At 34.8% G+C, this 26,288-nt stretch overlaps 1 protein-coding gene across 1 annotated transcript in view; it reads left to right on the top strand.

The window, feature by feature from the left end:
• The window catches only part of LOC124409964 (sestrin-3), a 110,127-nt gene extending 86,798 nt beyond the window's left edge, over positions 1-23,329 (top strand). Inside the window, exons 5-10 of the mRNA XM_046887972.1 lie at positions 17,356-17,526; positions 20,389-20,571; positions 21,127-21,376; positions 21,497-21,759; positions 21,878-22,252; positions 22,440-23,329. Of these exons, the coding sequence (XP_046743928.1) occupies positions 17,356-17,526; positions 20,389-20,571; positions 21,127-21,376; positions 21,497-21,759; positions 21,878-22,252; positions 22,440-22,526 (1,329 nt within the window). The 3' untranslated portion in view covers positions 22,527-23,329. The remainder of the gene's footprint in view (positions 1-17,355; positions 17,527-20,388; positions 20,572-21,126; positions 21,377-21,496; positions 21,760-21,877; positions 22,253-22,439) is intronic.
• Positions 23,330-26,288: the final 2,959 nt, after the last annotated feature.

Below are 26,288 nucleotides of genomic sequence, written 5' to 3'. Positions count from 1 at the left end.
TCGATAGATTCAATCAGACCGCTTCTTCCTCGAGATCTCGACTTATAAAATAAGCTTATATTCACAGCGCGGATGAAATGTATAAATATGAGCATAGCCGGTAAGTCGTATCGTTCACACATTGATCGGTATCGTATAGTTTAATAAAACGCGTGCATGTTGCTTGATTTTATTTCTTTTATCGTCCTCTCCCTCTCCCTCTCTCTCTCTCTCTCTCTCTTTCTCTCTCGTAAAGTTTACCTTGTTATTTTATCATTATTTCTGATTCTTTTCGTTTTTTCCACTCCGTCGACTTTTCTCTACAACAACGCGTATAGAGCTCAAAACCGGTTTGGCGAAGGGCCGATAAACGAGCCCGAGAAAAAGGAACGAAGGGCTGCGGCGAGGGCGGTAGCGGCAGGGGGGGGGGGGGGGATAAAGCGGAGAGAAAAAGAGAAGAAAAAAAAAAAACCCCGTAATAAACAAACAAAGAAGCGGCGAGAGTGAAGCAGAGCTGTGTCGGTAATTCTCTGTCTCTTTCTCTTTTACTCTTGTTATCCAAGTCAGGTCGTAGCCCTCTTGAATCGGTAGATCGGATCGGATGGATCTCGGAAAATCGTGGGCAGTCCCTTTTATTGCGATCTGCGTGCTTCTCGTTTCTCCTGATGTTCATTTTTTTACTTTTTATTATCATTATTATTGTTATATTCTTTATGGGTAGAATTGTTGTTGTTGTTGTTGTTATTATTTTTAGTTCACCGTCGGCTCAGCTAGAGTAAATTAGTGTAAATAGGTGTATACACCTATATATTCACGCACATGATCCGACGTAACGAGGTTTAATTCGGCGATTTATGACGCGCGCCTCTCGATGCCCTACAACACTTGGTACGCACGCCATTCGAAGAGAGAAAAGGAGGAGAAAAAAGAGGGAGAGAGAAGTGGAAGGTTTTTCCGGTTTCATTTACATTTGACATACATATGGCGAAAGCGTTATGATGACGATTTGCATAAAGATGATATTATCGGCATTGAGTGGACAAAACAACGCGTTGCACATGGTAGCAGATACTCGTAGATGATAGGTATTTATTATACATAATACATGATATGTTTGCAGTAGAGATGTTGCTTCGTAATAAACTTGTGTCGTCCAGTTATATATACGCGTATTTGCATGCTTCGGAAAAGTCGCGAATACGATGAAGGGGTGGGGGAAAATAATTGCGACATTTTCTTTGATTCATTTTTTTTACTCTGCAGTTCAATCAAAATTCTGACGAAGTCAAATTATGCCCATTTTGCCACGTGGTTGTGTAATGACGATAATACGGATACGCACGTGCCGATTAGAAAAAAAAGATAAATAAAAGAACCTGCCAATGCAGAAGCGAAGGTAACAGAAAATTAAAAAGCAGCTGTCCTAATATTTTTTTATAATGTATATATGTATCCTGTTTATGAATATTCATGTATAGGCAATGAAATTTTAAAGACACTGTTGCAGAAATAAAGAACTAATCTTGTGTTTTTATACATATATTCTCAAAAAGCACAAGGCTGAAGCTAGCAGTGAGAAAGAGCAGCCAAACGTTCTAATGTTCATTCGAATAAGGTAGTGAAGTTCGAAAATCAAAATTTTGTGAAAAAGCTGGAACTCTCGATACTTTTATAAAATTATGAGGATAGAAATGAACTGCACTTTTGTATTTCTAAAAACTCTGGCTACTAGTTTCAACTTCGTTCTACTTTTATTTTCCAAAATTATAAGTTTGACGGCAGAAATTGTGAATTTCTTGATGACTGAAAGCAATTCTTAGATCGTTAGATGTTAGAAATTTATTTCTTTGTAGTTTTAGACAGGGTCAATAACTGGTAAACTCATCTTACTCGTTACAATTCGGCCCCTTGTTATAGTTCACATCATATGTCACGCGGCTGATGAATTGCCTACGAAATTGACTCGTTTACCACGATATGTGATAATTTTATGTTGGTTATGCGATAACGTGTTATTATATACGGTAGTTTCGATTGGTCAATATCACTTTCACGTCCACCCCTTTTACACGTATCACAGATTCGAACATTCCCATTTCAATCCGACTCACAGGTGTATACTGTAGTACCGCTAAATAACATGGCCACCTTCTAATAGGTTTCTATGATAAAATGATACGAGGGTAAGCCGTGTGATATTATGTAGATATAGAATGTATTATTAGGTGTGCGTGCGTGGGTGCGTGTGTGCGTGTGTAGGTAGGTATATTTATCGCGCAGATTCTCATGGTGAACAAAGTTTTGAATATCTAAAACTCGTCCGTGGCGCCAGGCTAGATTACAGCCTTCTTAAATTTCCCTTCTGAGCAGTCTGATCGCGCAGCATTATTCACGGTGGTGCAACGACTACGAAACTGTTTTACGGATTCTCCACTATCAACACGTGACACACACACACACACACACACACACACACTGGAGTACTTAAGGTGTAAATCAATTTCAAACTATCTTCGCTCCTCCAGCTCTTTTAACGGTTCTTGCATTTTTTTTTATTTTTTTATTTTTATTTTATATTTTATATTTTATACCTAAAACGGAAAGCCAAAATTATACATATATGTATATAAATATATATGTAAGAAAAATTTCCTGCTTCTATGTTACAAGCGATAAATATTATCGTATTTTTCATTGCCGATGTGGAAAAAAAATTAAAAACTTAACGATGATAGTAATTGATTCGTATATTATACGTTTCAACCGATTCGATTCAGCGCGATGAATAATATATATATATATATATATATATATATATATTCGTAAGGTTAACGATCATCGTAGTATAATCATGACTGTAAATTTTGTTTGGCCCTTTGGTAAAACTTGATGGAGCATTTGATATTTTGATATGAATTTTTCCTTTTTTTATTTTGTACCCCAAGTCTTGTATAATTATCGAGTAAATTTCCGACTATTTTGAATCGAGATTATAGTCTGTACGTAAGAAGAAAAAGAAAAAGGTGAAAAATACGTATACATGTATATTGAAAATTTTTGTAGTAATAAAAATATGATAATGAAGTAATTAATGCACCTCATTATGGCAGTGGGATATCAGATATTTACTTTCTACACGGTCGTAATGATTCTTTGAACCGGTTTTGTTTTTTATTTTAAGTTTATTTTTTCTTCTACGGTAGACAAATACCTAACATCTATTTATCATAAAATTACATAAACTGTATAATATGTGCAGTTATCTGATACTGCATGTATGTATTCGGTATCCGATAAGAATCACAGAAATTCTCTTTCAGATTTCATAGTTTCGATGAATGCTGCGGGGAAAAACATATCGTCGCGCATACTTATAATTCACGTTTAGAGAAAGTTATTGTTTATGACATTTGCTTGTCAACGAAGGAAGGAGGGAAGTTGTTACGTGTAGCCGTATTCGTGCAGGTTGTCGTCAATTATTTCCCATCGTAGTAATTTTCATTAATTTATTAACTCGACATTTTCCGCGATTAGTCGCGTACTTTGTGCAAAGTAAGGAAGTGTCTTCATCTATACACAGGAAATATATATATATATATATATATATATGTATCCATGTATGGCATATTCCGAAGTTGTAGACCTTTTATAAACGCGCTTTATAGAAAAGGAGCTAATGTCCTTTCGCACGCTGATGGCATCTATGTGTTATATATATAGACGTGTGTATGTATAGGTATACATAGGTATCATATATACAACATGCTTGTATATATCTATAATATAACTACTGGATGGTAACAGGATTATCGATTGTTTGCGAGCATGTGATATCGGCGTTGGTTGTCGTCAGTTTGACGAGGGGATCGTGAAATATATGTACGTACGTACGTAATATGAATGCATTATACATGTATGTATGCACATGGGGGCAGGCAGATAAATTCATATAAGGCGCATGACTTTTACAGGATTGTGGAAAATATTCTTCAACAACGCGCTGTTGTTACATATATGTATATAGCACTAGACTGATTCCTCTCTTTGTCTCTCCATCGACTCTTCAACGGATTCGTAATTAATAATCCAATTGTATACTATATTATACTATACATATAAACGTACACATGTGGACCTGTAATGTAATACGAGTATATAATACGTACATAAATACATTTGGACGATCATAGAAGAAATGATTGTACATATTTTAGCCATTTTTTTTTTCCATTACTTTCTTTCTCCTTATTATTATTATCTCTATGCCAATTGCTCATCATTGCTGGTCGTTGAAAAAAGAAAAGAAGAAGAAACAAAGTCCGTGCGGAAGTAGGGGTATACAGCGACAGCAGCAGAAGATGATGACGAAGAAGAAGTAGAGTAAGAAGGGCATGCAGGGGTAGGAATGTAAAGAGCTTCGTCGAGGGACAGCAAGGGGGTGGGGGTGGGGGTGGAAGTGGCAGCAGCAACAGGGCGTATACGTATGTATGTATGTATGTATGTACTCGGCGTGTGTCACGTGGCAACGCGGCTCGAGGGGGCGATAATCGATATGGTGACGTCAGATGGGACCGCAAACCAATCGCGGTTGGACCTGGCCGACCAACTGACTGACCGACTGACTGACTGATAACAAAGGAGCGACGAACTTCAGACGCCCGATTGCCCTTTGTTTCGAGCTTTGTTCTCGTCGTTGCCTTCTTCTTCTTCTTCTTCTTCTTCTTACTCTTACTCTTATCCTTATTCTTATTCTTCGTATTACCACGTATTACCTACATCTTGTAATTTGGTATAGGAATTGATTTCGCTTCTATATATATGTATTGTAGGATGTGCAGTAACTCTGTATACGGATATGTGTGTACATTTTTTTTTCTACCATTTTTATTCATTTCGCGTAGTTTTTGATTTTTCTTATTAAATATTCATACCAAATCAAGTGGGAATTTTTTTTTTTTTATTTGTTTTTTTTTCACATCATCCGTAGCAAAGGACAGTTGATCGAACCTTGACGAAAGATTGTGTAACACGTTATCATTTATCATATGATGGATAAATATTTCTTCTTTTTTTTTCACACCTTTTTAAACGTCATTTTCTTGTATCGATTTATTTTCTTATTTTTCCACTCAGGTACGCATAGAAAGAAGTAAGAAAGACACGCGCGGTTTATTCAGTATCTGACTAACGAGCGAGTGCATCTCTAACAACGAAACTCTTAAGCCATATACATATACACAGAGACACAAGATAGATGTATATATAGTAATTTATGTATACATGCACGGGTATTAAATAGTCGTAAAAATAAAGCTCGTATGCATGAACTACTAGCACACGAGTGTGTCTATATCTCTACGTGTCTTTATTTATGATAATTTGATGTCATTCGAACGAATACTACGAGCGCCAGATTCGGGCTGATGTTACTCTGCTGCTTCTGCTGCTGCTGCTGCTGTATGTTCCGATGGTGCAGTGGCGTAACTAAATAAATTTTAATAATATATATTTTCCAATATTTAAATATTTCAAGACATTGGAATAAATATCACATATTTTATATAAAATTAGCGGGTTTCTTTTTTTTAATTATAACTGCAGTATGCTAATTATTAGTTTGCTTCTCGTTTCTGAGTTTTTTTTTTTATTTTTATTTTAGTTTCTAGTCTCTCTTCTCATGACATTCGATTAACGTTACGATGTATGCTTATGGTTTTGTTTACGCTGCCACGGCTGCTGACGGCCTAGTTAGTAGGTATATAACAAATGTCATACGCGTATGTACATACCGGGTGATTCAAATATTACGCTCTCCCCACCACCACCACCACCACTTCTGTCGAAATATAGGTTATAAACGCTTGAAGGTTTGAAGGTTTTCTTTTTTTTTCCTTACAATTTAAACTCATTTTTGCACAGCTGCCTGCTTTTATAATCGTTGCGATGATAGTTTTCAACTCTAATGTGAATATCAGAGACGATTTTTCTCCCCATCAGTTGGTATGTTTTTTTGATGACAAGTGATTCGGCTTCTGTCTATGATCTTTCGTAAATCACTGACCGGGTGTATGCAATGATTGTGAAGTTTTAACTATTTTTTTTTACGTATTTTTACACCTAAATTGTTTATACTTTTTCAAACAGCCTGATACACGTTTTCACAGTGAAGGTATCGAAGCTGATCGAGAGGATTGTTACGCCATTGCGAGAGTAGTCCGTACTCCTCACTTGTGAGCCGGGCACTCCCACTTTGTGATGAAATCCCATAAAACTTTTGACCCTCTTTGGCCTTGCCTGCCTCGCGTGAGCGTATATTCATCCCGACACAACAACGGCCGTCGGGCAATTTATACGTATGTACACATGTGGTCTATGGGAATATAGTTTTGAAAAATCCGTCGTCTTACGCAGTGCGGCCTCAGTGTCGAAAGAACCCACTCGCGTGGGTGAAGTTGAACATGTTTATTATTTATGCGTGTACTTCGCTGTTGTGTCTAGTCAGAGATAAATAAATAAATAAATAAATAAATATATAAATATATATAAGAAATACAAGAAATTAGTTTAAATACAACAACAAATAAATTCATCACGAAAAACTACCGCGGCTATACAAATCCAAATTATGATTCGTGAAGATCGAGTTTCTTTCTTTTCTTCTTTCATTTTTTCCTTGCTTTCTTTGTTTCTTATTTTCTTTCTCCTCGCTCGGTATCCAGAAATACTTTTCTTCTGTACCGTGAAGATTCCACGCGGACGTTGAGTTCGTTAAACTAGCTTTTCGTTCGTTCGTTGGGTATAGTTGGCTCGCCCCCCCCCCCCTCCACCCTCCTTTTTCTTTTCCCTCGTAACTTGTGCGTGCAGCGTCTAAGGTCGAATTTTACGATTCTTTCTACTTTCGATCTAACAATAAGTGTGGAACACGTGGAAAAACCAGGGTGCGTTATGATGGTTATAATTAGTTGTTGTAAGTTGGCGGGGATAGATGGAAACTTGATTTTCATTGTTTCGGATCGTTTCGCGGATACATACTTGTGAAAAATTTTATTCCACGCAGTAGTGACGAGTCGCAAGTTACAATTACGCAATAAGAATATAAAAAAAAAAATTTTTTTTCCAACGATTAATAATTTTTTGGGTTAAACTCAGTTTTTCTAATGTAGAAGGTAATATCGATGTCTCGATCTGCAGATTGTATCGACTTTCATATACATATTCCGTTTGCACCAAATATTTTAAACCATAATTATTTCTTGGACATCTTTATCATTCATTTTTCTGTTCAATATGTTAAAGTGTGAGGCGCGAGAATGGTAACGTCGTTATCAAATTTTTCAAACCAAATATCGATACACGAGATATTTCAATATACTATATATATATATATATAATATGTTTCTTGGTGAAAAACAAATCATTAGGATATAGAAATGCGTTCACGCGACTTTTCTAACGTAGTTAACCAATCAACTTGTAATTATCGATATTTTCACGTTTACTGATGGTTTTTTTTTGTTTTGTTTTTTTTTTTAAACAACAATACCTTTTTGGCGAGGAATACCTGTAGTATTATTATTATAATATACTCGTATGTTTGATTTTTCAATACCATCTTGAATTGATCGTGACAAAATTTATACCCATATAATTAAAGCACGGTTTAGTGCCTAATTTATACGGGGCATACCTATAATATTGTTATCTCAGTATATCCGTCAGTTCCAATGAAATGGCACCTTAATTGTCAATTAGATTCCAATTGACACAATTTCCAACGATTCACCACTTCGTTAAAAATATTTAATACATGCATGCATATAATGTACATACCTACAGTGTATATATATATATATATATATATATATATATATATATATAGAAATATGTATATAGACCGTCGACCTATTTTTGTCACCTTAGTAGAATCAATTTCCTTGTAAACTCAATCAATCGTATCTTATGTGTATGTATATTAACCTCTTTCAGAATTGTTTTTATAAAAACAAACTTTTACGCCCGAAATCGTTTCGGCTTCGTCGAAGGGACGCGGCGAGGGGCGGGCGCTAAGAATTACTTTGAAAAATTCAAATAATTGTTCTAAATTACGTGAATATATAAATTTTTGACATTCAGTATTCAATACTGTACGCAAATCGATGATGAAACGCGACGTTAATTTGTCCTGTTCGATTGGTAGTTGGTCTTTTATTTTACACTTATGTTGTTTTTTTTTTATTTTTTTGTTCATTTCAAATGATAATTCTTTCTAGGCATTGTTTATTATACCAAACTGCGGGGAAGAGAGAGAATTTTATCAAGAAGCTACGCACGTATAACGATATTATCTATCTTGACGATATTTTCGTCTATAGGCGCGTCTTCACGGGAAGCCTGAATGTGTTGTATTATGTATTATACATTTTAGCTGTAAATGCACAGAGTATAACAACGCCTGCGTTATTGTATCATCCTACACGATGTTAACCTATGATACACACATTTAAATGCCTCATGGGGGACGGACGCTGACGTAGTTCTCGTCATTAACATTTTTATAATCGTTCCTTCTCCTAATTGAATGAACACTGTAGAATCCGGGTAAACATGTTGACGTGATTAGAGGCAGGATGATCCTCTTCTTTCCCTTCGTTTAACTTCCTTCTTCCTTTCTTACACCTGCTGACTCCGTCTTGTAATCCCACTAATATTTCATTTTTACAAGTATACGCGTCATGTGTTTTTCCTTGTAAAAAAAAAAAAAAAAAACAAATCAAATTTCAAAAACAAATTTTGTCATATTGCAGCGAATTTTGTACTTGATTGATATTCCGGCAGCGCAGAATTGTCACTATTATCATCTTGATTGATTGATTGATTGATTGATTATTATTATTGATGTTTTTGTAGTGATGATATTACAAATTTCGCATAAATGTCTGAGTATAATAATAATAATAGTAATATGTGCTTATTTTTATTTTTGTTTTCTGCCTTCTCCCTTCTACCTTTCTCCCTCTCTTCCAGTTCACCCTGCAACTGCGTGTTTTTTCACTTTCTAAATTATGTCAACGAAGAAAACTAGCTCACCGGAAATGAGTGTTGCTCGACTGGTGAAGCAGATTATGAGGCGTAAACAAGTCAAGCTCAAGTTTCGAGATATTACATTTATGGCATATATACGTATAGATGTAGTTGAGCTTTTCTCTGCGTGGGCGGATGCCCGCTAATTAACAGCTCGGCCTTTTTTTTTTCTACATGTTTTTTTTTCTGATCTTCTTCTTCTCTCTCTCTCTCTCTCTCTCTCTCTGCCTCTCTCTTTATTACTTCTTTCATTGTTGTTGTTGATCATTATTATCATTGTTTTCTGCACGCGTACGTTTGTGTGTTCTCTTTAATCCCCCTCCATTTTCTTCTCTTCTCTCATCGTAATACCAACCGTAATTTGTTATTCTTGCGGATAGGCTCAATTAGGCAACCATTGTTTTGTAACCGACACGCGTATCTATTATTCCATATACGTATACGTCTTAACTCTTGTATTATACATACTTATACGCAGGCACATACTCGCAGATGTGATGTAATATGATGCCGTATTAATACCACCATCATTAGAAAAGAAAAAAGAAGCAAAAAAAAAAATTTGTTCAATTTGTAAGTAACTCGAAAAGAATAATCAAAATTATCTACATTTTGTACGTGTTTTTTTTTAACTTGTCACATTTCTTGTGCTTCTTCTTCTTCTTTTTTTTTTTTTTTTTTTCATCTACCATTCTCATTCGAATCCGTTGCTTTTTGAATAAAAATACGAATGAATGAATGTGAGGAATTAAATTAAGCAACAAAGTGTTGATGAATGAGAAAAATGAAAAAAAAAGCTAAGAAACAAAATTTTGTACACAATATTATTATATATAAAAATTTTAATCCATTGGCCTATTGTCTCATTTCCGCAATACCGTGTTCAACACATCACGCCACCTGCATACGGACAATTTATCTGTCATATATATGTATATATATATACACGTACATACCAAATTCGGCATCGGGATTAATCATCATCATCATCGCAATTGTTGACGGATTAATTTTTAAACCCGCAGACGGATCGTGAAGTAACTCTTAACACCGGTACCTAATCATGTTACATACGTATTATATATACTTGATTCTTCCATAATCCAGGATCAACGAATTGTTGTGTTAAATCTTATCTCTAGGTTGCATTTCATTTTCGCTCTATACATCGCACACGTCTATTATCTTTATGAATTTGTTGCGCTTTTCGCCGATTTTTTACACTTTGAAAATTAAAACGTATATCTGATATTTTTTCCACGTACGTATAAAGTGTTATTATAACGTTGAATTAAATAGAGAACGCACTCTGGAGAGATAAATTCGAGATCGTGTAAACGTAATATGACGCATTGAAATGCAGTAATAACTGCACTTTGTCGTGTCACTTCTCTGTACTATACTATACTTATACATATATATATGTATAAAGACGTAAGGTACGTAAAACCGTTGGCAACTGTCTTTATCGAGATTAAAATCGATCAACACTTTCTCAAGGATTCTCTTCGCATCTGTCAACCAATCATATATACCATATAATATATCTACACGTATGCACGCACACACACGTACACACACACAGACACACACACACATACATGTGTGCTTGTTGCTTAATCGTTGTGAATATTTCTCATTGTGGTCAATCGTTTTCATTCATACTGTGAATCTAATTTCTTTTGTTTATTTATTTATTTATTATTATTATTTTTTCTAATTTACAAATCACGAAATCATTCGTATGATCTGCAAGTACGCGTACAGTAATTTTACGCATTACTGTTTCATTGTAAGTCCAATCCATAGTTACTGTAGGTGTTAAAATCGACTGGTGACCGTGAAACGTGGATGGATATTATATATTTATTATAACGTGAGTGGAAAATTTTGTCACTTGGGTGAACGTTGATATCATATACATACATGTTTTCGATATAAAAGCGGAGAGATTAAAAGAACATATATTATACGATTCACGTTTAATAGTTGATGTTTCTAAAAGTCTATATTGAAAAACAAATTAAAAGGAAGGAAGACCAAAAAAAGAAAAAACGAAAAAGCAAAGAACGACGGAGGAGATTAGACGAGTTGATGCGGTTTCGGATTATATTTTACAGTCTATATATAGCTGTTTTTTTGATTACGTCTAAGATTAGCGAGGTCGCCGTTTTTATGTAGAAATTATCAGACTAGACTGATACATCTTGTTGTAAGATTATATTAGAGATACACTGATTTTTATCCACCCAAAGCGTTTATATTAAGGGAACCTGTATTGCAGCAATTTTGGTGTTGCAACGTTGGAAAATTACGAAAATATAAATATGGACATATATTGTACTTAATGTGTGGTCGGGTTGTCTACATATACATATAACGATGATGATAATGGAAATAGATTGTCGACATTAAATTTTCCGGATGAATTGACTCGATTATAATTCCATTATAGGAGGTCAAAGTTATGTTTACAAAATATTGAAAATTCGTTGAAATCGTTTGGATAAATTATACAGAGTTTTAAGAAACATTTCTAAATACAATCACTCGAGTTTATCAAAGTGAAGAATCACGGTCTATCTAATTGTAAGACCGGAGATAATAATTTAGGTATTCAAGATAGTGAATGATCTGAGAAAAATGAAAGGAATATACGAAGGAAACGTACTATACGAAACGCAGAATCGCATCTCAGATAATACAATTCGGGTTAGAACCTAAAAGTTTGTTAATTTGGCACCGAATGTTCCTGCATCCAACGACGACGATTAGATTTGCAGCTCATTGTCAGACTGTAGCAGCAGCATCATCAGCAGCATCATCAGCAGCAACGGCTTTCGGTAAACACGATTCGAGATAACGCGAGGCTGTAACACTGGAGTCGCTGTGTACGAGTGTTGAATCCAAGGCAAAGAGAGGAAAAGAAAGATAGTGGGAGATAAAATAAAGCAAGATCTCGGTGGTGGTCTCTTGCTCGTTCTTACCCCACTCTATACTATAATATCTACTTATATTACTTGAAATCAGCTGAAAGACGCTTGTATATTACACGTTGCACCTATTCAACATCATTCGCACACTCTAACGTCGACTGCTGCAGTTTTGCAATAGAGCGAAAGAGAGAGAGAGAGAGAGAGACGACGACTTCGGTGAGAACAGATTTAGGTGTATCTATTGTACTCCTTCCTCTCTCGAAGCTCGCTTATAAACAAGTACATTAATTTTAATAGAGAGACTTGTGCGCGTGGCCTATACATATGTATTTATATACATATATATATATATATATGAATATGCGTATGTTTCTTAACCTGATCTCGAGACCCTGAGAGGCAAACCGAGATATATATATATATATATACATACATATATATCTGAGAAAGAGAGGAAAAACGTGCTACAATGTACAGGGTGTTCATTCTCTCCTCGTTTTCGTTGAAGAGGCACGTCAGATATTCAAATTGTATATGTATACAACAAACGTTATGTAATTTTGAGAAAGCTTAAGAAATTCACGTGCTTTGCAGATATCTTTCTCTGTAACATTTTTTATGTATATACACAACGATATATGTATAATTTTAGGATGATAATGCAGTGTGCGGATAATTTATATCGGCAAAAAAAACTGCATCGTATGTGTAGTATAACCCCTGCGACGGTGAAGGTATCTATAGATTGTGATATCTTATATATACAGAACGTGCAAATTTATTTTTTGATACCTTTTTGCATCGGTCAGGGTTGTTGAGCAATTTTTCATGCTTTCCACATGCGAGTTTCGATTGTATCGATTCGTCGTTTTACAATCTGTATCTGTAATACGTGTGGGGTGCGCGATTTCACGCTATCGTTATCAGCGTGTAAAAATTATCCATTTATACCGAGATTTCGATTTCTCATGGCTTATACAACATAGTATAGGTATAATATTTAATTGTACGAATTGCTCTTGAATAAATTTGTTAAACTTATACGCTCTTGGAGTTTGGCTTGCAGCGGATCAATCGCGCGGCGATTAATGCCAAATCTCTTTGCACGCGATTTCGCGATAGAGTCCTACTTTCGTTGCAATTACCATTTGGCAACGTTCTTCGTATTCGGTACGGGGAAAAGCAGCCAATTGAATTTCTGCCCCTCCGGTAGGTACCTACCCGGATGCAGGTATCTATCGTACATACCTCAGTCAGTGACGATCGAACAGAGGCAGCTCTAACTATAAATCCGACGTGACCTGTCTATAGGTATGCAAGGTGATGCGATGCGATGTGATCTGATGTGATCTGATGTATAATATGCCTGAATTGAGCAATTTGGTGCGCGTCTGCGCGATAACAATTCGAGTCTTGGGAAAAACAAAGGGTGAAAACAACCTCCCTACCAACTGTACTCAAAAACGAATCGTTCGTAGGCTATGAATTTCTTATTTTAATTTTTTTCATTTATCTACTTTGCCGCGTCCATAAAATTCAACGGGGCAACAGATTTCGATAAGGATGTATATTATATATACATATAATATATATGTACGTATTATGTGTTACATGTGTATTTCTTTGCCTTGCCGTTATTTTTACTTAACACGAGATAATAATTATATCTATTATATATATATATACATATGAATATATACATACCTATATGGATGTCCATGTATTTGAGGTTATTTTATTTTTTTTATCCACGATCGAGTGGGTGGCCAATGCCGACGATGATGATGATGATTATGGTTATGAATATATTGTATACACCACTAGTACGTAATGGATTATGAAAATTGATGGCGAGATTCGTGCTAGCTTACAGAATTTGTTATTGATAATCGGAAAATTATGAAAAGTAAAAAATTGAAGAAAAAGAAAAGAGGAAAAAGAAAACAAGTTCGTACTATAGCTGAATGAGCTAACCAAATCGGCCTGTTTGCGTCACACAGAGGCCGCTTTACGAGTTGGCTTTTAATCGTCCTCAAAGCCAAAGAGATCTTCTTTTCAAAGGCGATCTGCCAAACCTCCGTGCCAAAACAAAATTGTTCGAGCATATTCGTGCAGCTTGACGTCACTTGTTTTTCCTTTTTTTTTTCTCTGACCCCCCCCCCCCCCCCCCCCTACACACCCTCCTCGGGCTTCCTAAAGAAAAAAAAATCTTTTTGCTTTTGGCAATTTTGATTTTTCCAATCGCTAATAGTACACGGTACACCATATTTTTAAAACCGTGGAATTTCAATTGGATTGATTGAATCCACAAGTAAGTCGACAATATGTATTTGTCTTTTTCATTCAGTTTATAAATATCGTTTCTAATAACCCGTCTGTAGAAGTTTTTTTTATTTCTCTTTTTAATTATTCAACTCTTTTATCAAATATCATTATGAAAAATGGTGAGTGTAATAAATCAGAATATATTAGACACTTAAATAACTGATAACATAAAGTTGTTAAGACAAACAAGTTTAAGGTCGTTTTAGGCACACTCTAAGATTCGTCGGATCGAAGTCCTGATACAATCACCTCGACTGAGTCGGCATTTGAAATTTATTCATTTTCGTTTACCATACCTACGTTATAATGTGTGTGTGTGCTCGTGTGTGCGCGCGGACATTTTATCCAGTCTGTTTCCTCCTTCGTTTTAGTTCTTCCAGTCTCTAACTAATTATTTATTGACATGGTAAAGAAAAAAAAAATTAATAAAAACTGTTTACGTTTTGTAGCATATTAACGAGTTCCATTATGTTTTTTTTCTCCCATTATTTCAAGCTTTTTAGGTTTAATAAATTTTTTTTCTTTTTTCTCCATTCTTTTATTCAGCGACGAGTAAAATCCAGTTTTGGAATCGTTCAATGACTTGTTGTACTCGTGTGCGTACAATATAATTACTCGTATCGATGTGTTGTAATACTCGGTTGGTAATAAATTTCGTTGTAACAGTCTGCAAGATGGAATCGAGGCAATAAGATTTTACACAAACGTTACGTTTATATATATATATATATACACACACACGTTCGAATCGTTTCTATTTTTGAATATCTCTATATGCCGTTTGTCTTCATTTCGTAAGACTTGATATACAATTGTTTGAGGATGATCGTTTCTACAAACACGTTAATTGGCTAAAAGTAAAAAATCGAATAAAAACAAATAAAAAAAACGATGAAAGTAATTTCCAAAAATTTATCGGTAAAGAAAAGAAAAAAAAAAAAAAAATGATACTCGAATATAATATCTTTTCTGCGATAGAGAGAAGTGTTGTTTACGCTCAACACGGAATGCGAATACGACGGTCTTTACACGCCATATCACAGGTTATATATGCATTTATAATTTATAGAATCCTTGTCGTTAATTGATGACCATTCGAATTTTTTTACTCCGAGTAGATATTATAGGAATAGATCGATCAGCGGTAATCGGCATTTAATGGATACCTCGTATAAATGTGAGTCAAATTCATGTGCAATGCGTGCTTGTAGGTGTGTATATACCTTCGAATTGTGAAACGAGTTATTTTTAAGTAACTTCTGTTCTGGTGACATATTATGTGTATATGACGTACGGTTGCAAGCTACGCCTATAAGGAAAATCGCGTGTGTGTGTGTCAAGTGGCGCCTGAATGAAGTTGCAACGACGAATGAATGCAACCGAACCATCTCCAAATGCACTCTGCCGCAGACTTCCGTCTATACACACTTTGCGAATCAGCTGATTTCTCCTACCGCTTATATTCAATGCTCGTGCCGGCGGTTTCGCGAGTCGTCAAATCGCCTCTCTCTCTCTCTCTCTCTCTCTCTCTCTCTCTCTCTCTCTCTCTCTCTCTCTCTCTCTCTCTCTCTCTCTCTCTCTCTCTGTGCTACACATTCCTCGACTTCGCCGTGTACGTGCGATTGAAAGGGGGAAGTGGGTGACACACCGCAGAAAGAAATCCGAGAAACTCTCTCAACCATGTTAGAATTTCGACTCATGTATGTATGTATGTGCGAAGCACAATGCACATGTGTGTTCGCACGTTACATTTAATGTTATGTTGAGCTGGTCGCGGATTTACTTGGAATTGGTGGATCACACCAATGCTGTCTCTCTCACTCACCACACATGCGATGGTACAGTGGTACGTGTGTATGTACGTAGGTTTTAATACTAAAACGTCATTCTTGTCAAACATACTTGCTTGACGTAATTTTCATTCGTTATACTTTTTTTTTGATTAAAAGATCTGAAGATGAGTTTTTTTTTTCTTTTTTCTCTCTCTCTCTCTCTCTTTAAAGACGTTTTTCCTCTTTTTTTTTTTTGTTGGTTTGTCGGACTTTGGGTTTTACTCGAACATTTTTTCGGCGGTGTGTAGATTCTTTACGTTAAGTATCTAGGTATATATTACTATAGATTAAAATCTATATACCGTACTGTAGTAATATCTACTTCAGTCTCCCGCAACTTGGTATTTGGATTGCATCATCTCTATGCTGTTGTACGTGATATTGTATGTATATATGTATACATATATGTATTCGAGTGTAAACGGAGTACTTTAGATGTACATGTGTGTACAAGACGAAAGTCTAACACGAAACTTGTACGTCATGTATATTATGTTGCGACAAGTACGACACACCTGTATATTAGATGTGTAAAAATATGGATATTATAAAATGTTTCGCTATTTTACATTAAAAAGGTATACATAGACCGTATAAACTCCTCTCTATTCATTTATTTACTTAATTCTAAGTTCATTTATAAAATTTTTGTACAATCTATTGTATTTGTTTTAACAATTGAGAGAGTAAAGAAATAATACCCTTTCGAACACTGTTTTGTACTACCGGTCTGTATGGTATTCCAACTTTCGAAACGTTCGAGTGTACAGTGAGAAAAACATATCTCTGGGTAATGGGCAAAGGGGGAAAAAAAACACAGAAACCAACAAACAGCTAGAAGCAAATAGAATGAGGGGAAAAGCAAACAACCATAGGTCAGTAAAGTTCACTGACCTAGTTCGTTGCTCACTTGGAAGCGAAGAAAAGAGTGTCTAATATTGTATAGTATATGCAGGTACAGAAGAAGTTTGATTTACTAATTATTTTCACTACCAAAATAAGAAAGAAGGGGAGGGGGGAAGGGGGGGGGGGGGGAGAGAAGAAAACAGCTTCGCTCGTACACGAATCAATAATATGAATACATCGGGTATTAGAGCGAAATGATAAGATTAAATATTCTATATTAATATTAATAATTTAATACGTTATTAGATTCTTTCGCTAATTTTTAACGCCATTTTTTTCCCGTTCCATGGTTTCAGGCTCACATGCTGTTGATGGACGCATTCCTGCAAAACAATAGGCTCGATCATGTATCTCGTGTGATGGCTGGCCACCCAACGTACTTGGAACACTTTCTTCGCACCCAACATTTCATTTTACGTGGTGACGGGCCCCTCCCATACGATTATCGCCATCTAATCGCGATCATGGTAAGTTTAAACGCTATGGGTTATATGTTGAATCAATTGTTGAAAATTTCATGTCACAAATATTACGAATCAAAGAGAAACAGAGATTTTGTTGTTTTAGAACACCAGATTGTCTGTTTTCGTTTTAAATAAGAAATAAGAAAAATAAGTAATGAAAATATTCAACGTTCTTGGCCTTATGCCATTATAAAGAAGAAACATAAATAAACGCGTGACTTAATTTTTATATACAGCTGTTTATTCCAAGGAAAATTAAAGGGTATAAATGCCAAGAAGGCGTGAAACGACGAAACGTTGTTAAATTTTAATCGTTAGTTATTCTTTTTTTTTTTTTTGTTTTCTTGTTCTTTATTATCTCCCTGCAAGTTTTGTCGTTTATAACTGAGATATTGTTATAAATGGTAAAAGAAAACCGTCCCTCTTCGTGCGATATATGCATCATACACTCAACTGATTCAAGCACAACCTTGACGTTTAAAATATCTATTTGCTTGTCAAATCGCATACACCGAAGCGAACTGAATTCTAGCGGAGCAAAACGAGCAATAAAGCTGAGACAAAAGCATGAACAAAATAAAGTAAAATGCAATGATATAGAGAGTGCTGCATGTACGCTGCAAAATAAATAAATAAATAAATAAATAAATATTTAAATAAATAAATGAAACGGTCTGCTTCTTTTGACTTTGGTATTACATTTATGTATGGATGTGTATAGGTATGTATCTAATCGATCGTTTATGTGTGCCTTGCGCAGGTTTTGTGGTGGAAAAATACACTTACTTGTCATATATCTATTATACAATATAATATAAAAGACTGTTTGCAAACGTAAATCAATTGTCGTTACTTATAATGCTGATAACACACATCATTAACCTAGTTACGATAGACTTTTCAAGTATTGTTATGTACGGTGATCGGGGAGCTTACAATTAGTATCGAGTATTAACCACGGAATCCTCCAATCTCGCCATTCGCACGCGCCTCTTAACAACGTATGTGTGTTGGAAAAAAAAAACAGTGTGCGAGCAATTATCGAATGTTTCGAATTGCTTTCTTTTTTCAATACAATTTTCTCACAACTACGGAGATGATTAAGCAAGTACAAATCAGCTGCCGTATTTTAATATGAATTTAAAAAAAATTTCTTTCCTTCTTTCTTTCTACACTCGAGTTTTGAGACAAATTTTCGGCAGTTGCAAAGTATCGTTAAAAGCAATTTTCTCGCTATTTACTATTTTATTCTCATTTATTCGTATATTTCTATATACAACAATAAACAGCAATTTTTATATTTCTTTTAAAAAAGATATGTGAAATGTACAAACGTCTTGGATATAGAAGAACAAAGATGCTTATACGCTATACGATGAGAAAATTACAACAAAATTCTGATCAAAGAACACTTTTTTCGCTCTGCAATTTTGCATGGATACACTTACCGTAAGGCGACGCGATACGAATATGGTACAGATCTCCTCCCCCCTCCACCCTCCTTTTTTTGTCCTCGCATGTTATCAATTTGGTCAAATATGCGGGTCACACATCCACATGCGCATTTTGTATACGCAGCGAGAAAAGAACGAATGAAAAAAATTTTATAGATAGGGTTGAGGGGGAGAGGTGGTGAATAAAAAATAGCTTATCGTCTTATCACCTCGATGTGTAATATTACAGTCTTGAAATAACTAATTTATCTGCAATCATTGTTGTCAGACACTGGGTAAATGTTGATATTTCGAAGCTTTATGTAATTTTTTTTATCACATGCTAACGTGTTCTGATGAACGGTTACCTACTTAAATTCTAATTATACATGCAGATTATGTCATGAAAATAATTACGGTTATTTTAACGCTGCAGTTGTATAATGTAAAATGCAGCCGTCAAAAGCTTTCTTTCTTTTTTATGCTCTTTTTTTTTTTTATTTTTGTATTTTGTCTACTTTTGACGTTTTGAGGAGAAACCTTAAATCATTGGAAGGAAATCCAGTTGGCAAGTTCGCATGCAATTAATCGTTGAACGTATATTATTAGGATGGGAAAAGAAGACCAACTATAAGCATTTCGTATTCCTGGATGTAGGCACGTGTCTTATCATATCGGTGGTAAAAAATAAGTTTCATTTATTTATTTATTTTTTTTTGATTATACACACCGAAACGAAAATCATTATATTTCACGTTTAACAGTTATGATCATTAGCTGGTATAATTAATTTGTATTTCGTAGGCCTGATTAGCGCATTTTTTTTTTATGAATTTAGATTGTGTTTTTTTTTTTACATTCATTTTATTCTTTGTTAAGCTCGAAGGCCAGCTCTTCTATCATTCTATCAATTTAAGATGATGGATAATTCATTTTACACTTAAAAAATACTTCAAGTTTTTATAAATGATTTTAACGGATAAAAAAAAAAAATAAAAAAAAAAAAAACATCCTGCATTGCAGCTATGAAATTGATCGTTAAATTCTTATCTCGCTCGTGATGTCGGAAATTGCGTTAACTTTGACCTTTGCAAAGGGCTGAGGGGGAAATAAACGAGTCGTTATAGTATTAACGCGCAATTTTCCTGTTGCAATTTACTTTTTTTTATAGCCCTTCACGAACCCCAGCAGTAAACATGTTTACTGTGAAAAATGATTGTACACTTCGCATGCCTGCCTGCGTGCGCGGATAAATTTTTATGCATTATTTATAGTTGATTATTATCGAAATTATCCCTATATGTCCTTTCCTTTATACTCTATTCTCATTGTTGAGAAGAAGTGGAAAAATGAAGGATGGGTTATATGATTAAAATAGAAAACCAGGTGGAGACAATATGGTTGACATTTATATGATGCCTTTTGCCAACAGGCCGCTGGAAGGCACCAATGCAGCTATTTGATAAATCTGCAAAAGGGTGAATTCCTACTTCAAGGCGGTGCCTCGTCTTGGCTTCAAGGACTCAAATCCATACCGAGTAAACTTCAGGACCTATACGAGATCAACAAAATTCTGGCTCATCGACCTTGGCTGTTAAATAAAACTCACATAGAAGTAAGCCCCGATGATTTTATTACGATTAAATACGTTTTATTACTTTCTAAGATAAATTTGAGGGAGTCCAAGTCATAAGTTCACGACGGAATTTTCATACTTATTTTAACGATAGGGATTCTCCTCTGTTTGATTATATTTATAATCGAGTATGTAAGAAATTTATCTGTCCATGGTTGATGAACAATGTTAACCACTTACTAGACCTGCAATTAGTCTAAAAGTCTCTCTATAGCTTAACTTATTGCGGTACATGAGTAATTTAGAATAATTGCTGATTAATTTCTTGAATTCTTTAAATTGGTTAACTAATTATCCGAATGTTGACAAGGTTATTTTAATGCCACAACTGATCGTCATCTCTTTACGATCGTATACTGTGATTATTATTAGCATTATTATTATTGTTGTTCTTGTTGTTGTTATTGTTATACTGTTGTGACATTACAAGATTATTCGATGATAATATAAACTTTTTCTGTTTTCTTCTTCAAAATCGAACAAAATTTGGTTAAATATAATTGCCTTTTCTTATTCTGACTGTGAATTTTGCAGAAACTCACAAAAGGTGCTGACAATTGGTCCCTGGCTGAAGTTGTTCATGCCATAGTGTTGTTAGCCCACTTTCACTCGTTATCATCGTTCGTATTCTCATGCGGTATAAACGAGGAACTGGACAGTAGTTCGGGTCATCATTACAAGGAATGCAGCGGCAAGGATAATGGGGAAAACGTACAACCGGTTAAGGATATCAAGCTGCCGAGTAGTAGTCCGACCAAAATACCCGGAAGTACCGATAAGACTGGTGAGTGTTTGGCATTACTCCTTGTTTACTCCATGTCTATTGTCTTTGATGATTTATTATTGTACGAAAATTCATTCGCATCACTAATGGTATTTTCCGCATTCGATATTTGTGTCGCAGACAATATGCCGTCGCCTCCATCCTCGCCTAGCATACTTGGTGAACAGGAAGTTGGCGTTGAGACTCTTATGGAACGTATGAAACGTTTGTCAGAAAAATCCGAGTCTTATCAAATAACCCAGGAGGAATTGTCGAAGCGGTTTGAAACCGTTGAGTCACAGTCGGCGGAATTGACTGCCGCACCACAACGAAGCTCTGTTCTCGACTCCGACATCGGCCTTTTCATAGACGACCCGACGTTCATCTATCAAGATTTTGCCAAGGTATAACAATGACTCTTTTCACTTTGAATCGTAATGATTTTACTCTGCGATTTTGGATTTTTTCTTTCCCTTTTTTTCTTCATATTTTCTAATCTCGCGCTTATTTATGATTCGACAGCGCGGACAGCTGAACGATATACCGACGTTTCGCGTTCAGGATTATTCCTGGGACGATCACGGTTATTCATTGGTGAACCGGTTGTACAACGACGTTGGAAATCTGTTGGACGACAAATTCAAAACTGCTTACAATTTAACCTACTACACAATGGGGACTCACAGTAAAGTCGACACGTCGCGTTTTAGACGTGCGATATGGAACTACATACAGTGCATGTTTGGGATAAGGCACGATGATTACGACTATAATGAGGTCAATCAGCTGCTCGAGAGGAGTCTGAAAACTTTTATCAAAAGCGCTGTATGCTATCCGGAAAGGGTCACCAAGAGAGATTATGATCGCGTTATGAGGGAGTTCAAACATAGTGAAAAGGTAAGAAGTAACTTCAATCGGATAAAGTTTTCAGTTACACTAGTTTTACAAATTGCCAAATTGAGATGTTATATAATTTGATTTAGTATCGTCTTACTTCCACAATCCCGATTTCTGATTTGAATCGCATACTCCGATTATCGCATTTTCATACTCATCTCTGATGCAAGAAATGTTTTTCTTTCAGATTCATGTGAATCTTATGATCCTAGAAGCTCGTATGCAAGCAGAACTATTGTATGCACTTCGCGCCGTGATGCGTTACATGACCTAATACGTATCTGGAAATAGTCGACTCGGCCTACTATAATAAATGAGAGGAAAACATAACAAATTTTCACGATTCATCGAGGACAAGATGTCGTTCCTGGGATCACAATCACACCTCTGTGCTGTGCCGTGTCGTGTCGTGATGTGCTGTGCACCTATAAACACATGTAGATTACATACGTATAGAAGGATAAATTGTTCGATCGTTAAATGTTAACAAAAAGCTTCTACCGAAGATAGTGGGAAACGTCAAGCTATACAGGCTTTTGTTTAAAGAATAAGAATAAGGAGAAAATGAGGAAGCAGAAGGTGATGAACAAGGAAACCGAAGAAAACCATATAATCGTCGTCGTCGTCGATTCTCGTTAAGAATGTTGCATACGCGCGGGTACAGTTTTCAGTAAGGAAATAAAAGTTATTTCATCTGGTATTTGGCGATTTACATTGCCTTCTTGAGCCTGAATATTTATCATACCGACTTCTGCATGGATCCTTTTTATTTCTAGCTGTGACTAAGGCGAGACAAAGATTGTTGTTTCAAATATACCTGGTGAGCAGCTAATCTTGCATTATGATATAGCTGCGTTGCTGATCACTCTTTTTAAATATGTTATGCTTTTGAACTGTTCAACAGAATGAAATATATATCCTTCGTCGTGTGTGCAAGAAATGAAAGTAAATTGAAATCAAATATTCAAATTTAAGCAAAACGAGGAGAAAATGAGGGAAGATCAGCTTCAGTGCTGTCACAATTCGTTTAAATGTTTTAACGTATTTGATAATAACAATAATAATAATAATAATAATAATAATAATATTAATTTTAATGAAAATGATAAACTACGCCTCCGTTAGGGCTATAATATGTAAGATGTATTTTTAAAACGAATTTGGCGCCGATCTAACGATCAAACGTAAAGTTCCCACCCTGTTGTAGATTCTTTATTCACGACTTGAAGATAGGTCACGATTACAAATACTATTTTAGATTGATTTGAGCTACACAAATCGGACCCAATCGTTCTAATATCTAATTTTGACTGATCCCGCAAAACCGCGCTTGGACGATAGAAATCATCGTGAATTATTTTAATGTATGTACTTTTTTTATTTTTTAATTTCCATAAATTTTTATCCTCTCTCATCGTCGTCGTCGTCTTCATCGTCATTGTCACCATATTATATGAAAGAAACAAAACTTGACAACAATCAAATGCAAATAGAAATAATCAAGAAAATGTATAAAAATTATGGGATAAAAGAGTTATTGTGAATATATATTTTGCTGGGTGAGATTTATAAACAAGAGGAAAAATGGAGAACAGTCGTATAAAATCGGCAAAACTGCATCATGGTCCCAGAGCAATGATAACAGAAAATATTCAAACAGTCGGGTACACCATATTATTTTGTTGTCCAGGCCGAAGAAATGCACTGTAAATATAAAGGAATCCATTCATTTCTGACTAGAAATATAATAAATACAACCATCAAATACAATACTGATATTATGTTATACTATGTGTGAATGTAAAAATTTGATGTGAAACATGTTCAGGAGAGAAAAGAGCTGGCTGTCGTCAACCGTAATTTAGATATTGAAACACTCAAAACTACAGATTGAGTTGTTTAAATTTTATCGCCTTTTGCTACCAATAATAGAATTTAAAATTATAACGTGACCTGTAATGGTCAGACCAATCAACGAATCTTATGCCTTTGGATAATACACTCTAAGACAACGTCTCATGAATGGAAATTGAAAACCACAAATAAAAAAGATGTTGACGCGTGAATGATTTTAGGAACCACACACAAGTCTTACGAACAATAATGAGACGACTAATAATAATAGTAATAATGATAAGGTGGTTGAGGACAGTCAGCTGCTGATCCATGTAAGAAATATTATTAAAAAAAAGCGAATCAAACTTAGATTTTTTCAAGTGAAACGTGAAACGTTTAACGTGGCACAAGAATTTACGAATTATGCATCTTCATCAAAGCAGTATCCGTATACACAATACACTCTATATTAAAGTATTCGATATTGATAATTTGAACGTATATGTTTATCATTAATCGCATACAAATATATATCAATGAAACGGATGAAGGAACAAAACAAAAATCTAATGGATAAACTGATTAAGTATAATTAAAAATTGAATAAAATATATAGTATGTATAGGGTATTATCTAAGTGAGCGTCTATGTTCTAAAGTCTAATAATAAATTACGTTCGTGTGTGTTGCATTGAAAAAAAGTCTAAGGAAGAATGAAAAACATAACACGCTTCCAAATGACATTGTGTGTTGCTCCTGTCGGTCATATAATAGTAAATCACCTGATTAATGAGACGTGATCATTGAGTAAATTAACATAATTTGTTTAAATCGGGTGCATCCGTAATGATTGGTTGACAATAAATACTTGATCCTACTATCACGTTGCTGATGGAGGAATACAAAATTTTGACCAAAATTGACCAAAAATCAATATTTTAAACGATATACAACTTGACCTTTTTTTAAATATTGAAATGAAACAAATTATAATATATTCACATGAACTGATTGACTATATAAGTAAATAGGGAAATTAACATATCAAACATTAACAGAAGAAAAAGATACATCAATATTTATTACAAGGATTATATACTAATATTTTCTTTCTTGAACGTTTTCCAACATTTATATAATAATTTAAAAAGAAAGATGTACAACAAAGAGAAATGGATGGTAAATAATGGTTTGAGTCTAATCATGATATGTTCGGTGCTAACTTGCAGATGCAAAAAAAAGCAAATGTCTTAATTTACCGAACAAGTATTATAACTTGGATAATTGTCAGATAATTGTGATTACATCATTTCACTTTTTTTCCTCGAAAAAAATGTCTTTTCGTTTATTTAATAATTGGGCTGAGTTTTATGCATTTCTATCGTCATTGAAGAATTGATTTTAATTATTCTGTAACTAGTGTTTTATCGCATTAATTAACATGGATTCTCGTTATCGGAACTGTCTAAATAATGTCACAAGTTTTTTCATTATTGACGAACGACGATAATAATAACCATTTTTTTCACTAGGATTATAATAAGTTTCTTGAATTATTGTAAGGAATTGGAAAATTGTGCAAGCGTGCGTATTACTGAAAATATGATAAAATTTTACTCCATTCGAGATGTTTGGCTAAATTTGAAACACGAGTACTATAATTGTTGGTTGTTGTGCATCGTATTTTTAATAATTAGATCCACGTAGGCGAATAAACGTGTTACCACCGAACCTCCTTGCATAAATATTACTGTAAATCGTTAGAGCGAACTGAAGCGAGCCTTTCCGGCCAATTACTTGGCGGAAAGGAGATTAATGGAAAAAATGAAAGTGAAAAAATTATAACTCAACACACGTGTAGAATTTTTCTGTAAAGATAAATGAGTCAAAATTTTGTACATCTTCTATATTACACATGAGAATTTCTCCCTTCTGTTAATTTTCAAAGAATGCAACTGACTTGCCACACATGTTAAATGGCGAGAGGTGTGATAAAACCCCCATCTGTGAAAGAAAGACAAGTAAAAGTTGGACGGATACGAAGAGGAAGAAATTAAATAACTCGATCGTAGAATATGTATAACGTTTATAAGTTTTATCAACTGTAATTTATTGTAGGGCAAAAAAGTATCAATTTGTAATTTGTATAACCCACTGACTCGATGTAGTCAGCATTTTAGCCTTCTATATTTTTTTATAAC

Source organism: Diprion similis, chromosome 1, assembly GCF_021155765.1.
Source record: "Diprion similis isolate iyDipSimi1 chromosome 1, iyDipSimi1.1, whole genome shotgun sequence".
NCBI lineage: Eukaryota > Metazoa > Arthropoda > Insecta > Hymenoptera > Diprionidae > Diprion > Diprion similis.
This window is presented reverse-complemented; position numbering and strand designations above follow the sequence as displayed.